Here is a 14623-nt window from a genome sequence, read left to right as displayed (position 1 = left end):
AGGGCTTTCTGGAAAAATGGCTGATTCTACGATTGGAACAGGAAATACAGAAGATGAGCCTGGAGCATCTTGTAGTGCTAGAAAGTAAGGAGAAAACCTTAAAGTGATGGAGAGTATGTCAAAGGGACACAAGAACCAAGTAAAAGAGCTCCTAGTGACCAAAGTTCCAGCAATTTGAGTAATATAGTAGTATTGAATTATAACCAAAGAATAAACATTCATGGATCCATAACGATATAAGTAAATGATTGAATAAATAAATGGGAGCAAATAGACAGTTCTGTGCAGAATCAAATGTCTGAGTATGTATGGAGTATGTAGACACTTTACCCTTAAGGAGGTAGAACATAATTCCCTAGTCTTTAAGAATGGATTGCACATAATAACTTCCTTCCAAAGAGTTTAATATGGGAAGAAAAAAGAGAGTAAGTTTACAGTGAAGAACCCTGACGAAAACACTACCTCAACCAGGTGGTCAAAGTCCACACCAACAGTGATAAGTCATGCTGACGGTATGTACCCTTAATATGTAATGAGAATGGCACTTTAAAGTCTTCCTCCCCCAAACCTGTAACACAGTCTATTCATGAGAAAAACAAATGAACAACATTCTGCAAAATATTTGATTGGTACTTCTCGAAACTGTCAAGGCCAGGGGTCCTGGGTGGCTCGGTCGGTTAAGTGTCTGACTTTGGCTCAGGTCATGATCTTGCAGTTCGTGAGTTCAAGCCCCACGTCGGGCTCTGTGCTGACAACTGGGAGCCTGGGGCCTGCTTCAGATTCTGTGTCTCCCTCTCTCTCTGCGCCTCCCCTACTTGCACTCACTCTCCCTCTCTCTCTCTCAGAAATAAACATTAATTTTTTTTTTAATGTAGGTGTCATAAAGGACAAAAGCTGAGGAACTATTCTAGATCAAAGGAGACTAATGAGGCATGGCAGCTAAATGCAGTCATGATTCTAGATTGGACTGTAGCCCCGGGGGAAAAATTACTATAAAGGACAGTTTTGGGAAAGTTGCTGAAATTTGAACATAATCTTCACATTAGTATCATATCAATGTTAAATTAAATGTATTTGGTAATTATACCATGGTACGTAAGAGAATGCCTTTCCTTTTAGGGTATATACACTATAGTATCCCAGGATGAAAGGACATGATATTTATAACTTATTCTCTGATGGTTCAGATAAAATGTAAGTAATATGCATATGCTTGCAGGTTGTGATAGAGAGATAAGCCAGTGTAGCAAAATTTTAACAATTGGTGAATCTACCAGAAATGTGTGGAAGTTTATTCTATTTTGCTGCCTTTTGGTAGGATTGGAATTTTCTTTTCTACAAAATAATATAAATAATTATTATTTATGACATTAATAATATATAAATATTATAAATGATACAAATACATTACAAAATATATTTGTAAATATAAATTTTACAAAATAATAATAAAATTTTCTCTTTACCAGAAAGGGTCTGAAAAAGATGATGGAGATGGTGTAGGATTTAGCTATACAAGGTATTAAAATAAACTATACAGCAGTAACCATTAAAAGGATGCTATTGTGGGGGGCGCGTGGGGGGCTAAGTCAGTTAAGCATCTGACTTCTGCTCAGGTCATGATCTTGCGGCTCGTGAGTTCAAGCCCCACGTTGGGCTCTGTGCTGACAGCTCAGAGCCTGGATCCTGCTTCAGATTCTGTGTCCCCCTCTCTCTCTGCCCCACCCCTGCTTGTGCTCTCTCTGTCCTTCAGAAATGAATAAACACTAAAAAAAAAAATTAAAAAAAAAAAAGGATGCTATTGGGTCAAGAGACTGAGAGTGGGTACCTCAATGGAAATAAATACAGTGAGAATCTACTGTTTTAAAAGTGCCATTTCACATCAGTTTGGAATAGAGGGATTATTCAACACATTATACCAAGATGCTTAGCTAGCGTTTGAGGACGTGTGGGTGTAGATTTCTCCTTACCCCTGTTACCAAGACTCGTATGTTTCAGAGATGTAAGTAATAAAAGAGAGCATGAGATCATAAAAGTTCTGGATGAAGGTGTGGATTATTTCTTATAAAGTAAGGTGACAAAATCTAAAAGTCCTAAAAGCAAATATTTGATAAATTTGTCTACATATTTTAAATTTCTGCATGGTAGAAAAATACTATATGCAAAGTCAATTTATAAATGCAAAGTAGGAAAACAATTTTAAACAGATAAACTTGAGAAAAGGGGCTAATTTTCTTAATATGCAAAGAGCTTTTTTATAAATCAAAGACAGTCTAATAGATAAACAAAGAACAGGGGCGCCTGGGTGGCGCAGTCGGTTAAGCGTCCGACTTCAGCCAGGTCACGATCTCGCGGTCCGTGAGTTCGAGCCCCGCGTCAGGCTCTGGGCTGATGGCTCGGAGCCTGGAGCCTGTTTCCGATTCTGTGTCTCCCTCTCTCTCTGCCCCTCTCCCGTTCATGCTCTGTCTCTCTCTGTCCCAAAAATAAATAAACATTGAAAAAAAAAATTAAAAAAAAAAAAAGAAAAACAAAGAACATGAGCAGGAATTTTATGGTAAAAGAAATACACATGGCCATGAAAGATATGAAACAATACTTAGACTTTTTCATAATTAAAGAAATATAGTAAACCACAGATTTTTTTTTTAATATTCATTTTGAGAGAGAGAAATTGGGGGGGAGAGGCAGAGAGAGAGGAAGAGACAGAATCCCAAGTAGGCTCCACCCTGTCAGCGCAGAGCCCTATGTGGGGCTCAATCCCACTAAACATGAGATCATGACCTGAACCGAAATCAAGAGTCAGACTCTTAGCCAATTGAGCCACCCAGGCACCCCTAAAACACAAATTTTTAAGCCCTTTAGAATAGCACAGATGAAAAGATTTGATGCTGATTATAAAAATATTGTTGGAACTTAGGATCCCAAGCCTGCTTGGGATTCTCTCTCTCCCTCTCTCTGCCCCTCCCCTACTTACATGCACTCTCTCTGTCTCTCTCTCAAAATAAATAAATAAACTTAAAAAAAAAAAAGTATTGTTGAGATATGGGGAAATGTACATACATCTTCATAATACTATTGTTAGAAGTGCAAATTTATTGCAACATTTTTAAAGAATAGAGCAATTTGACAATGTCTAACCGTTGTGACTTTATTAACATTTGTTAAGTAGAGCTCTGGGATGTCCAATGGCTCAACAAAAGAGTACAAGGGAAATTGATATAGAGAACTGTATTATTCACAGGTCCTGGAGGAGGTACACAGCATGCTTTGAGGGGACACACGGGGCAAGAGAATGGCAAAACCTGGGGTACATGCCTTTATTAGGGTCTATAGGTGGATTGGTTCCCAAGATAAGGGTGAACTGGTGAATTCAAAACCAGAAAGGGCAGTATTTTGGTAAGCTTGGCAAGGGTCTTGTGTAAGCGGTGCACAAAGGGTAAGGCCCTAGGAGGTGGGGAGACTGTGTATCACAAGGACTTTTGGGGAGGTCATATAAGGAACTTAAATACTTAAGATTCTGCGTGCTGTTCTCTAGGGCATGCATTCGAAGGAGGGGCTAGTGTTAGTTCAAGGCCCCTGCAGTCCGCTTGCCTACACAAAATGGATGCTGAAGCAGCAATATTTTGGACCCCTTTATCTAAACTCTCAACATGGACTAAAATTGAAATAAATGTTTCTTTCATCCAGCATTTCCACTTGCAGGAGTTATACACATAAAGTTGTATCAAACATAAAATCTCACACGCGCACACACACACACATGCACAGATATCCACTGCAGCATTCTTCAGGAGAGTAAACATTTGGAAACAACCTAAACATGTAGTTAAATTATATATCAAATCAGTAAATATAAAATGTTTACATAGGCATAAAATATTTTTTTCATTGAACAAATATTTTTGCAGCACTTGGCAGCATTTTATCTAAATGGGTATATAAAACCTGGTTAATAGTTGTTATTATTAGAAAGTGGCTTAGGGGTTGAGGGATGGCAGAATAATTATTCTTTGTACAGAATAATGTAAATTCTCTACATTATTTGAATATTTTACAATGAGCATATTTAACTTTAATTTTTAAAAGTAGTAAATCATAGTTTAATATACTTTGATATATTTGGGGAGAATTTTACAAATGCTGTGTGTAAAACTAATGTATTTTCAGAATAGACATCCATCTCAACTGATTTGACCTTTACTCAATGAAGTACCATGAGATAGGGTTGTGTAGTCTCATTGCTCATAGAGCTCTTTATACTCAACGGATTCAGCTTGCTCATTTTCTACTCTTTACCATGTATTTCACTTCAGCCCCAAGTCAGTGGGACTGCGTTGTTTGAAAATACTGATATTGGAAAACAAATACATTTTCCAGTAATGTTATCTGTTTCCTCATTCTTTTGCTTTTGCTTTTGCTTTACTTTTTAATGTACTCTCGTTAGCCCTTTGACATTTTGCTGCTTTTATCCTGTTGCTGTGGTATCCTTCCTGAAGTATAGCCATAATCTTGTTATTCCTCTGCTCAAATGGTATACTGGTGCTTAATTTCCATTAAGAATAAATTTTAAAGTCCTTAGCTTAGTGTTCTAGGCTTCACGTAATTTGTCCTCAAATTCCTACCTCCTTTCCTTTCCTTTCTTTTCCTTTCCTTTCCTTTCCTTTCCTTTCCTTTCCTTTCCTTTCCTTTCCTTTCCTTTCCTTTCCTTTCCCTTCCCTTCCCTTCCCTTCCCTTCCCTTCCCTTCCCTTCCCTTCCCTTCCCTTCCCTTCCCTTCCCTTCCCTTCCCTTCCCTTCCTTCCCTTTCCTTCTTTCCTTCCTTCCTTCCTTCCTTCCTTCCTTCCTTCCCATAATTTTATCATGGAAAGAACACTGAACATGAGATCTACCCTCTTAACAAAATTTTAAGTGTACGGTATATTGTTGACTATAGGTGCAATGTTACACAGCAGGTCTCTAGAACTTACTCATCTTGCTTTGACTGAAACTCTATGCCCATTGATTAGGAACTCCCCATTTCCTACCCTTCCCCCCAATCCCCTGGCAGCCACTATTCCATTCTTTGATTCTGTGAATTTGACTATTTTAGATCTCTCATAAAAGTGAAATCCATCTTATTTCACTTAACATAATGTCCTCAAGGTTCATCCATTATGTCACATATAGCAGAATTTCCTTCTTTTTATGGATATACCATATTTTCTTTATTCTTCGATATGTTGGTGGATATTTAGTTTGCTTCTGCATTTTGACTGTTGTGAATAGTGCTGCAGTGAACTTAGGAGTGCTAATATTCCTTTGAGATCTTCATTTCAATTCTTTTGGATAAATACCCATAACTGGGATTGCTGAACCATATGGTAGTTCTAATTTGAATTTTTTTAGGAACCTTCGTACTGTTTTCCACAGCAGCTACAACATTTTGCATTCTCACCAACATTTGTTTTTTGGGTTTTTTTGATAGTAGCCATCTTGACAGATGTAGATGATAATTCATTGTGGTTTTGATTTGCATTTCCTTGATAAGATTAATGAGTGATGTTGAGCCTTTTTTCATCTACCTATTGTCCATTTATATATCTTGAGGAAATGGTTGTTCAAGTTATATGCCTAGGTTTTCAATTGGGTTATTATTTTACTATTGAGTTGTATGAATTCTTTATATATTTTGGAGATTAACCTCTTATCAGACATATAGTATACACTTCTTTTCTCTTATTTCATACATTGCCCTTTCTCTTTGTCAGTTGTTTCCTTTGCTGTGTAGAAACTTTTTGTAAAAAAATAGTTTTTTAATGATGGGTATTTTTCTTTTTTTGTTTTTTAAGTTTATTTATCTTGAGAAAGATAGAGAGTTAGGGGAGGGGCAGAGAGAGGGTGAGAGAGAGAATCCCAAGCAGACTCCGCACTGTCAGCACCGTAGCCCGATGCGGGGCTCAAACTCATGAACTGCGAGATCATGACCTGAGTCAAAATTGGACGCTTAACCAGCTGAGCCACCCAGGCGTCCCTAAGTGTGAATACTGTTTCTAAAGGGAATACAAATATTTTGAAAATCCTTCAAAATCTTTTTCTTTCTCCCTTTCAGAGTCCAGATGTCATTCAGAATTTGAAAATACTACCCATTCTGTCTTCAGGTCAGCCAAGTTTTACTTTCATCATCCAGTCCACCTACCAACTGATCAAGATGTTTGCCATGAATCCTTGGGGAGGAGTGTTTTCATGAGGCATTCTTGGAAAGATTTCTTTCAGCGTCATCCAGACAAACCAAGAGAACATACTTGTCTTCCTTGCCCTGATGAAAATGTGGGAAAGACCAAGGCAGATTATACCAGAATAGAGAGCCTCAGTATCAATGTAAACTTGGAAAACAAAGAAGTGATGCATTCCGCTAAAAGTCAGGCTAGAGATTATCCAAAAAGTGACAGACAAATTAGTGATCCAAAAAGGGATCGTAAGGTCACCCCAGAGCTAACAACTCAGCACACTGTGAGTTTGAATGAACTCTGGAACAAGTATCAGGAGCGACAGAAACAAAAGAAACCTCCCGAGTTTAGTGACAGAAAAGAACTATCCTTGGTGGAGCGACTTGATCGTTTGGCTAAACTTCTTCAGAATCCCATCACATATTCTCTCTGGGCCTCTGAAAGCACACAGGATGATAGCAGAGGGGAACGGGATATTAAGCAACAGCAGAAAATCAAGCTTCAGAAAAAGAAGCGGTATAAGAGCCTGGAGAAATGCCATAAAAACACAGGAGAGCTTAAAAAAAGCAAGGCGCTTTCTACTCATCAAGCTGGGAAGTCCAACCAGATTAAAATTGAACAGATTAAATTTGATAAGTATATCCTGAGAAAACAGCCAGGTTTTCATTATATAAACAACACTTCCTCAGATTCTAGACCATCTGATGAAAGTGAGCTGCTCACAGACACTGCCACCAACATCCTTTCCACAACCAATTCTCCTGTGGAATCTGATATCTTGACCCAAACAGATAAAGAGGTGACTTTGCAGGAGAGAAGCAGCTCTATTTCCACCATTGACACTGCCCGACTGATCCAAGCTTTTGGCCATGAAAGAGTTTGTCTGTCACCCAGGCGAATTAAATTATACAGCAGCATTACCGACCACCAGAGGAGATACCTTGAGAGGCGGAGCAAGAAGAATAAGAAAGCTTTGAATACAAGTCATCCCCAAATGACTTCTGAGCACACCAGAAGGAAACACATCCAGGTACATGGCTACAAATTCCGTCTGGCAATGTGACTGCCTTTTTCATGGACTTTTTAGTTAACCTTTGCACACAGGTGAAAAAAAGCCAATTGCCCTTTCCTCACTATAACATTTCTTACCAACTTTCGGAAAAGAGTGAGAAAGTGTAGTACAGTGCTATTGTGAGTTGTCATTCTTTTCTTCAACACTCAGTTACGACGAAGGGCTTTGCTGCTAAATGCTTCAGAATCTGCAAAGTGTACCCCTGGCACGGGGGAGCTTCCAGTTTAGGATGACCTCCATTCTGAACATTAGTGCCTGGCCGTTTCTGTTTGTTTGGGGTTTTTTTGCTTATTCATTCCTCCCTGTCTTTCAAGAAGTTTTGAGATGTTCTTAAACACATACACAGATATACACAGACACAAATATCCAGACACATACTTATGTAAGTAATACAATAATGATTTTCTTGAGTAAATGAAGAATTAGAATGATAGAAAATTAAATTAAAGCCAGGAAGGGATGAGCTACAACATGATTTTTAAAGATAAATAAATGAAGAATTGTGAGTGGTGGTAAGACAAGTTGAAGCCAGAGGGGAGATAAATAAATACACCTTATGGATATGGTTGCTAGAAGTGAGCCACAAATTTTGCTCTATGTTTTCTAGCACATGGTGTTGCTACAACTTTGTGATCAATTACCTAAGTCTATAATATAAAAACTAGGTTTTCAAAAGCATTATAAATATTTCTGATATTGAGACCTAAGAGAAATTTCTCTCATCTATTCTCATAAAGAAGGCACCACAGTGTAAGTAAGAGTCCTCAACAGCATCCTTACAAGGAATTCAGTAACAACACCCATAAGGTTAATATGACCTTATGTTACGGAGTTTCAGTAAAGGCAGACTTCAAGGGGGCAGCAAATGCAGACTAATACTTTAACCCAAGAATAAAATTTAGGGTATCTAGAGGAGTGTTCTCCAAAGAGGGATGCTTACAGAATGGGGCACTGGAGTACAGACAAAAAAAAAAAAAAAAAAAAGATATTTATTTTTCTCAGCCTTTTAAAATTTATATTTCTGTATATGTTTTATAATATATGAATAGAGCCATAATTTATAACATAAATAAATACCTACTTTGGTAATTTGTGCTCAAAAATATTTTATCAGTAGGACTGCATGATCAAAAAAACTTAGAGACCACTAGTCTAGAGGCAAGGAGACACAAGACATTGAGACAATTCATAAATATTATTTCTCATAATTGAGTTTTTGGTAGGTATTAAATGATAGTGATTACATGTATAAATAGAACAATATGACTTTTTAAAGTAGGAGAAGAATTGGGAATGATAACAGATTAAGGCTTTTTGTTCCATGGAGGAGATAGGGAAAAAAGATCTCAGTAGAGGGTGTGTGTGTGTGCGCGCGTGTGTGTGTGTGTGTGGTAAAATCCATACACTTTACACGCATAAAGTTTATAGTTTTAACCATCTTAAAGTGTACAGTCTAATGGCACTGAGTATATTCACAGTGTTTTACATATCACCACTATCCAGTTTGTGTACTTTTTCATCACTCCAGTAGAAACTTCCTAACCATTAAGCAGTCGCTCTCTATTCCCCCTCCCACCAGCCCCTGACAACCATGAAGCTACTTTCTGCCTCTGTTGCCTGTTCTGTGTATTTCATATAAATGGAATCATACGGATGTGACCAAGTCAGACATCTGTCACTTTAACATATTTTTGAGGTTCATCCATGCCCTAGCATGTATCAGTACTTTATTGCTTTATATGGGTCAATAATATTCCATTGCATGTATATACTATATTTATTCATCTGTTTGTGGACATTTAGGTTGTTTCCATCTTTTGGCTACTGTAAAAGGAGCAGATATGAACATCTGTACACAAGTTTTTATTTGGAACACTTGTGTACAGTTCTTTTGGTTATATACTTAGGAGTGGAAGTTCTAGGTCATATGATAATTCTGTGTTTAGCTTATTGAGTAACCACCAAACTGTTTTCCACAATGGATATACCATTTATATTCCCACCAGCAATGTCTGAGCGCCCCATTCTCTCCACATTGACCAGCACTTTTTATTTACCTTGTTTTATGGTTTGTCTGTTTGGGTTTTTCTTGCCATGCTAGTAGGTGTGAAGGGTATCTCATACTCATTGTCATTTTGATTGTGGTTTTGATTTGCTTTCCCCTTTCCTAATGACAGTAAGCATCTTTTCCTGTGCTTGTTGGCCATATGTGTGTGTGTGTGTGTGTACATATATATATCTTCTTTGGAGAAATGTCTATTCAGGTTTTTGCCCACTTGTAATTAAGTTGTTTGTTATTTTGAATTGCAAGAGTTCTTTATTTATTCTGGATTGTAGATTCTTATTGGGTGTGTAATTTGTAAATATTTGCTCCCCCCCCCCCCCCCGCCCGCCCCGGGTTGTCTTTTCACTCGCTTATTACCATCCTTTGATGCACAATAGTTTACTTTTGATGAAGTCTATTTTTTTCTTTTGTTGCTTGTGTTTTTGGTATCCTATCTAAGAAACCACTGCCAAATCCAGTCTTGTCCCTATATTCTTTTAAGAATTTTATACTATTAATTCTTTCATTTACCTATTTGATATATATTGGGTTAACATTTGTATGTAATATAAGGTAAGGGTGAAACGTCATTCTTTTCCACGTGGATACCCAGTTGTCCTAGTACCAGTCTTTGAAGAGACTATTCTTTCCCCATTGAATGGTCTTGACACTTTTGTCAAAAATCAACTGACAGTAGATGTGAAGGTTTATTTCTGGGCCTTCAATTGCATTCCTTAGATCTACATGCCTAGTCATACTCCATTACTGCAGTATTTTTGATTACTCTGGCTTTGTAGTGAGTTTTAAAATTGAGAAGCATGAGTTTTCCAATTTTGTTCTTTTTCAAGACTACTTTGCTATTCAGGCCCCTTGTATTTGAATATGAATTTTAGGATCAGCTTTTCCATTTCTGCCAAAAAGGTCATTGGGATTTTGATATTAATTGCATTAAATCTACAGATTGGTTTGGAGTTTATTGCAATCTTAATATTAAGTCTTCAGGCTGTGAACACGGAATGTCTTTCAATTTATTTAGGTTTTTAATTTCTTCCAGGAATGTTTTGTAGCTTTCATTTTACAAGTCTTAGACCTTCTTAGTTAAATTTATTCTTGATTTTCTTTTTTTTTTTAAATATGAAGTCCCAACAGGTGCCCTCCTCAATGCCCATCACCCACTTTCCCCTCCCTCCCACCCCCCTTCAACCCACAGTTTATTCTCAGTTTTTATAGTCTCTTATGGTTTGCCTCCCTCCCTCTCTAACTTTTTTTTTCCTCCTTCTCCTCCCCCATGGTCTTCTGTTAAGTTTCTCAGGATCCACATGAGAGTGAAAACATATGGTATCTGTCTTTCTCTGTATGACTTATTTCACTTAGCATAACACTCTCCAGTTCCATGTTGCTACACAAGGCCATATTACATTCTTTCTCATTGCCAAGTAGTATTCCATTGTATATATGAACCACAACTTCTTTATCCATTCATCAGTTGATGGACATTTAGGCTCTTTCCATAATTTGGTTATTGTTGAAAGTGCTGCTATAAACATTGGGGTAAAAGTGCCCCTATGCATCAACACTGCTGTATTTATTTGATTTTCTTGTTCTCTCTTTTTTTTTTTTATTCTTAAGTGTGGTAAAATCCATATAACAAAATTTTTCATCTTACCCATTGTTAAATGTGCAGCTTGGTGCATTCATATCATTGTGTAGACATCACTATCATCCATCTTAGGAACTCTTGTCATCCTGCAGACCTGAAATTCTATACCCACTCAACCAACTCCTCATTCCACTTGATGCTCAGCCTCTGGCAACTACCAGTCTACTTTCTATCTCTATAAATTTGACTACTCTAGGTACCTCATATAAGTAGAATCATGTATCATTTGTCTTTTAGTAATAGGCTGATTTCATTTAGCAAAATATCCTTAAGGTTCATCCATGTTGTAGCATGTAACATGATTTTCTTATTTTTTAAGGGTGAATGATATTCCATTGTATGTATATAGCACATTTTACTTATCCATTCATCTGTTAATAGACGCTTGGGTTACTCTCTCTTTTGACTATTGTGAATAATTTTGCTGTGGATATAGGTGTACAAATATCTCTTCAAGAACCTGCTTTCAATTGGCAGGGGAGGTAATAAAACCAGAAGTGGAAGGCAGAATCATGTGGTAATTCTATTTTTAATTATTTGAGGAGCTGCCATGCTGTTTTCTATACCATTTTTAGTCCCACCACCAGTGCACAGGGGTTCCAGTTTCTCCACATCCTTGCCAACCCCTGTTTTGTTTTGTTTTTTTTAATAAAAATAGTCATCCTAATGAGTGTGAAGTGGTATGTCATTGTGCTTTGATTTGTAGTTCCCTAATGATTACTGATATTGAACATCTTTATTTGCTTATTAGTTATTTGTATGTGATCTCTGGAGAAATATCTATTCAAGTCCTTTGCCTGTTTCTTAATCAAGTTTTTTGTTGTTCATTTGTAGGATTTCTTTATATGTTCTGGATATTAACCTCTTCTACTTAATTTTCAATATTCTTTCTGATTCCATGGGTTGCCTTTTCATTCTGTTGATTTTGTCCTCAGAGGCACAGATTTTTAATTTAGATGTAATCCGGTTTATCTGTTTTTGCTTTTGGTGTCATATCCAGGAAATCATTGCCAAATGCAATGTCTTTAAGGTTTTCTCCTATTTTCTTCTAAGAGTTTTATGGTTTTAGGTCTCATGTTTAAGACTTTTGATCTAAGTTTTTGTATATGGTGCAAAGTAAGGCTCCAAGTTCATTCTTTTCCATGTGGATATCTAGTCCCAGCACCATTTGTTGAAAAAAGAGTGTCTTTTCTCCATTGAATGGTCTTGGCACCCTTGACAAAAATCAGTTGACAATATATATATGAGGGTTTATTTCAGGCTCTCTATTCTAGTCTAGTCTAGTCTAGTCTAGTCTATTCTATTCTATTCTATTCTATTCTATTCTATTCTATTCTATTCTATTCTATTCTACTCTACTGGTCTTTATGTCCTTCTTTATGCCAGTCCCACGCTAGTTTTGGTTTGTTGTATCTTTGTAATAAATTTTGAAATCAAGTATAGAACCTCCAATTTATTCTTTTTTTTCAAGACTGTTCTGGGGCGCCTGGGTGGCGCAGTCGGTTAAGCGTCCGACTTCAGCCAGGTCACGATCTCGCGATCCGTGAGTTTGAGCCCCGCGTCGGGCTCTGGGCTGATGGCTCAGAGCCTGGAGCCTGTTTCCGATTCTGTGTCTCCCTCTCTCTCTGCTCCTCCCCCGTTCATGCTCTGTCTCTCTCTGTCCCAAAAATAAATAAAAAACGTTGAAAAAAAAAATTTAAAAAAAGACTGTTCTGGCTATTCAAGGTCCCTTGCAATTCCATATTAATTTGTGTAAGTTTTTCTTTTTGATGCTATGTAATTGTTTTCTTAATTTCATGTTTGCATTGTTTATTGCTAGTGTAGAGATACACAACTAATTTTTGTATATTGGTTTTGTACTCTATAACTTTACTGAATTTATTTGTTAACTCTTAACAGTTTTCTTGTAGATTCCTTAGGATTTTCTACATATAAGATCATGTCATCTGTGAATAGAAATAGTCTTACTTCCTCCTTTCCAATTTGGGTGCCCTTTATTTACTTTCTGGTTAGAACTTCCAGATCAACAGTGTCAAACAGAAGTGGCAAAAGTGTCTTGTTCATGTTCTTAGAAGGAAAACATTTAGTCTTTCACCATTGAGAATGATGTGAGCTTGAGTTTTCATACATGACTTTTATCGTGTTAAGGAAGCTCCCTTTCTTTCTTGATGAGTATCTTTACCATGAAAATGTTGTGTTTTTTGCCAGATGCATTAGCATTTATTGGGATGATCATCTGGGTCTTTTTTTTTTTCTTTTATTCTGTTAATATGGTATAGATTGATAATCATGTATTGAACCAACCTTGCATTCCTGGGATAAATCCTTAAATATTCCTTAGTCTTGATACATAATTCTTTTCATATGCTGCTAGATTCACTTTGCTAGAATTTTGAAAAGGTCTTTTGCATCTCTGTAAGGGATATTGATCTATGGTTTGTTTTTTTTTTAATAACTTTCTTTGTCTGCCTGTGGTATGAGGATAATACTGGCTTCATAGAATGAGTTAGGACATTGTCCCTCCTCTTTGATTTTTTTGGATGAGTTTGAGAAGAATTGGTGTTAATGATTGATACTTTCTTTAAATGTTTGGTAGAATTCATCAGTGAAGCCACTAGTCATGGGTTTTTCTTTGGGGGAAAAGTTTATTACTGATTCAGTCTTTTTACTGTAACTCTACTCAGATTTTCTATTTCTTCTTGAGTCATTTTTTTGTAGTTTGTGTGTTTATAAGAATTAATTCATCTCTTTGTTTTTCTAGTCACTACTCTGTTTATCTTGACTCTAATCTTTATTATTTACTTCTGCTTGCTTTGGTTTTAGTTTGCTCTTTTTTTACCCCTAATTCCTTACAGTTTAAAGTTATTGATTTTAAGTTATTATTCTGTGCAAGTGATGAATCACTAAATCCTACACCTGAAACTAATCTTACACTGTCTGTTAACTAACCAGAATTTAAATAAAAACTGGGAAAGAGGGGCACGTGGGTGATTCAGTCAGTTAAGTGTCCGGCTCTGGCTTAGGTTCTGATCTCACAGTTCGTGAGTTCAAGCCCCGCATCCGGCTCTGTGCTGACAGCTCAGAGCCTGGAGCCTGCTTGGGATTCTGTGTCTCCCTTGCTCTCTGCCCCTTCCCCACTCACTCACACTCACTCTCTCTGAAAAATAAACAAAATTTTTTTTTAATTTAAAAATTTTTTAAAAACTGGGAAGGAAAAAAATGAAAAAAAAATTTTTATGCTTATTCATTTTTGAGAGACAGAGAGAGACAGAGCATGAGGTGGGAGGGGCAGAGAAAGAGAAGGAGACACAGAATCTGAAGCAGGCTCCAGACTCCAAGCTGTCAGCACAGAGCCCGACTTGGGGCTGGATCTCATGAACTGTGAGATCATGACCTGAGCTGAAATTGGACACTTAACCAACTGAGCTACCCAGGTGCCCCTATTATTCTTTTTTTTTTTTAATGTTTATTTATTTTTGAGGGGGGGGGGCACAGGGGAGGGGCAGAGAGCGAGGGAGACACAGAATTGGAAGCAGGCTCCAGGCTCTGAGCAGTCAGCACAGAGCCCGACGTGGGGCTCTAACTCACAAACCGTGAGATCATGACCTGGGCTGAGGTTGGACATTTAACCGAGTGAGCCACC

The 14623-nt window shown here is 37.3% G+C and overlaps 1 protein-coding gene across 4 annotated transcripts in view; it reads left to right on the top strand.

Annotated features, from left to right (window-relative positions):
• Positions 1-14623, top strand: part of ALMS1 (ALMS1 centrosome and basal body associated protein) — a 231023-nt gene that overhangs the window by 178740 nt on the left and 37660 nt on the right. For all 4 annotated transcript variants that reach the window (XM_086700836.1, XM_086700840.1, XM_086700835.1 and 1 more), the window contains one exon: positions 6087-7234. In XM_086700836.1, coding sequence (XP_086556962.1) covers positions 6087-7234 — 1148 coding nt within the window. The remainder of the gene's footprint in view (positions 1-6086; positions 7235-14623) is intronic.

The sequence above is a fragment of the Puma concolor genome, chromosome A3, assembly GCF_028749965.1.
Source record: "Puma concolor isolate L17-30 chromosome A3, mPumCon1.1.hap2, whole genome shotgun sequence".
Classification (NCBI taxonomy): Eukaryota; Metazoa; Chordata; class Mammalia; order Carnivora; family Felidae; genus Puma; species Puma concolor.
The sequence above is the reverse complement of the archived record's forward strand: the minus strand, read 5'-3'. Positions and strand labels throughout refer to the sequence as shown.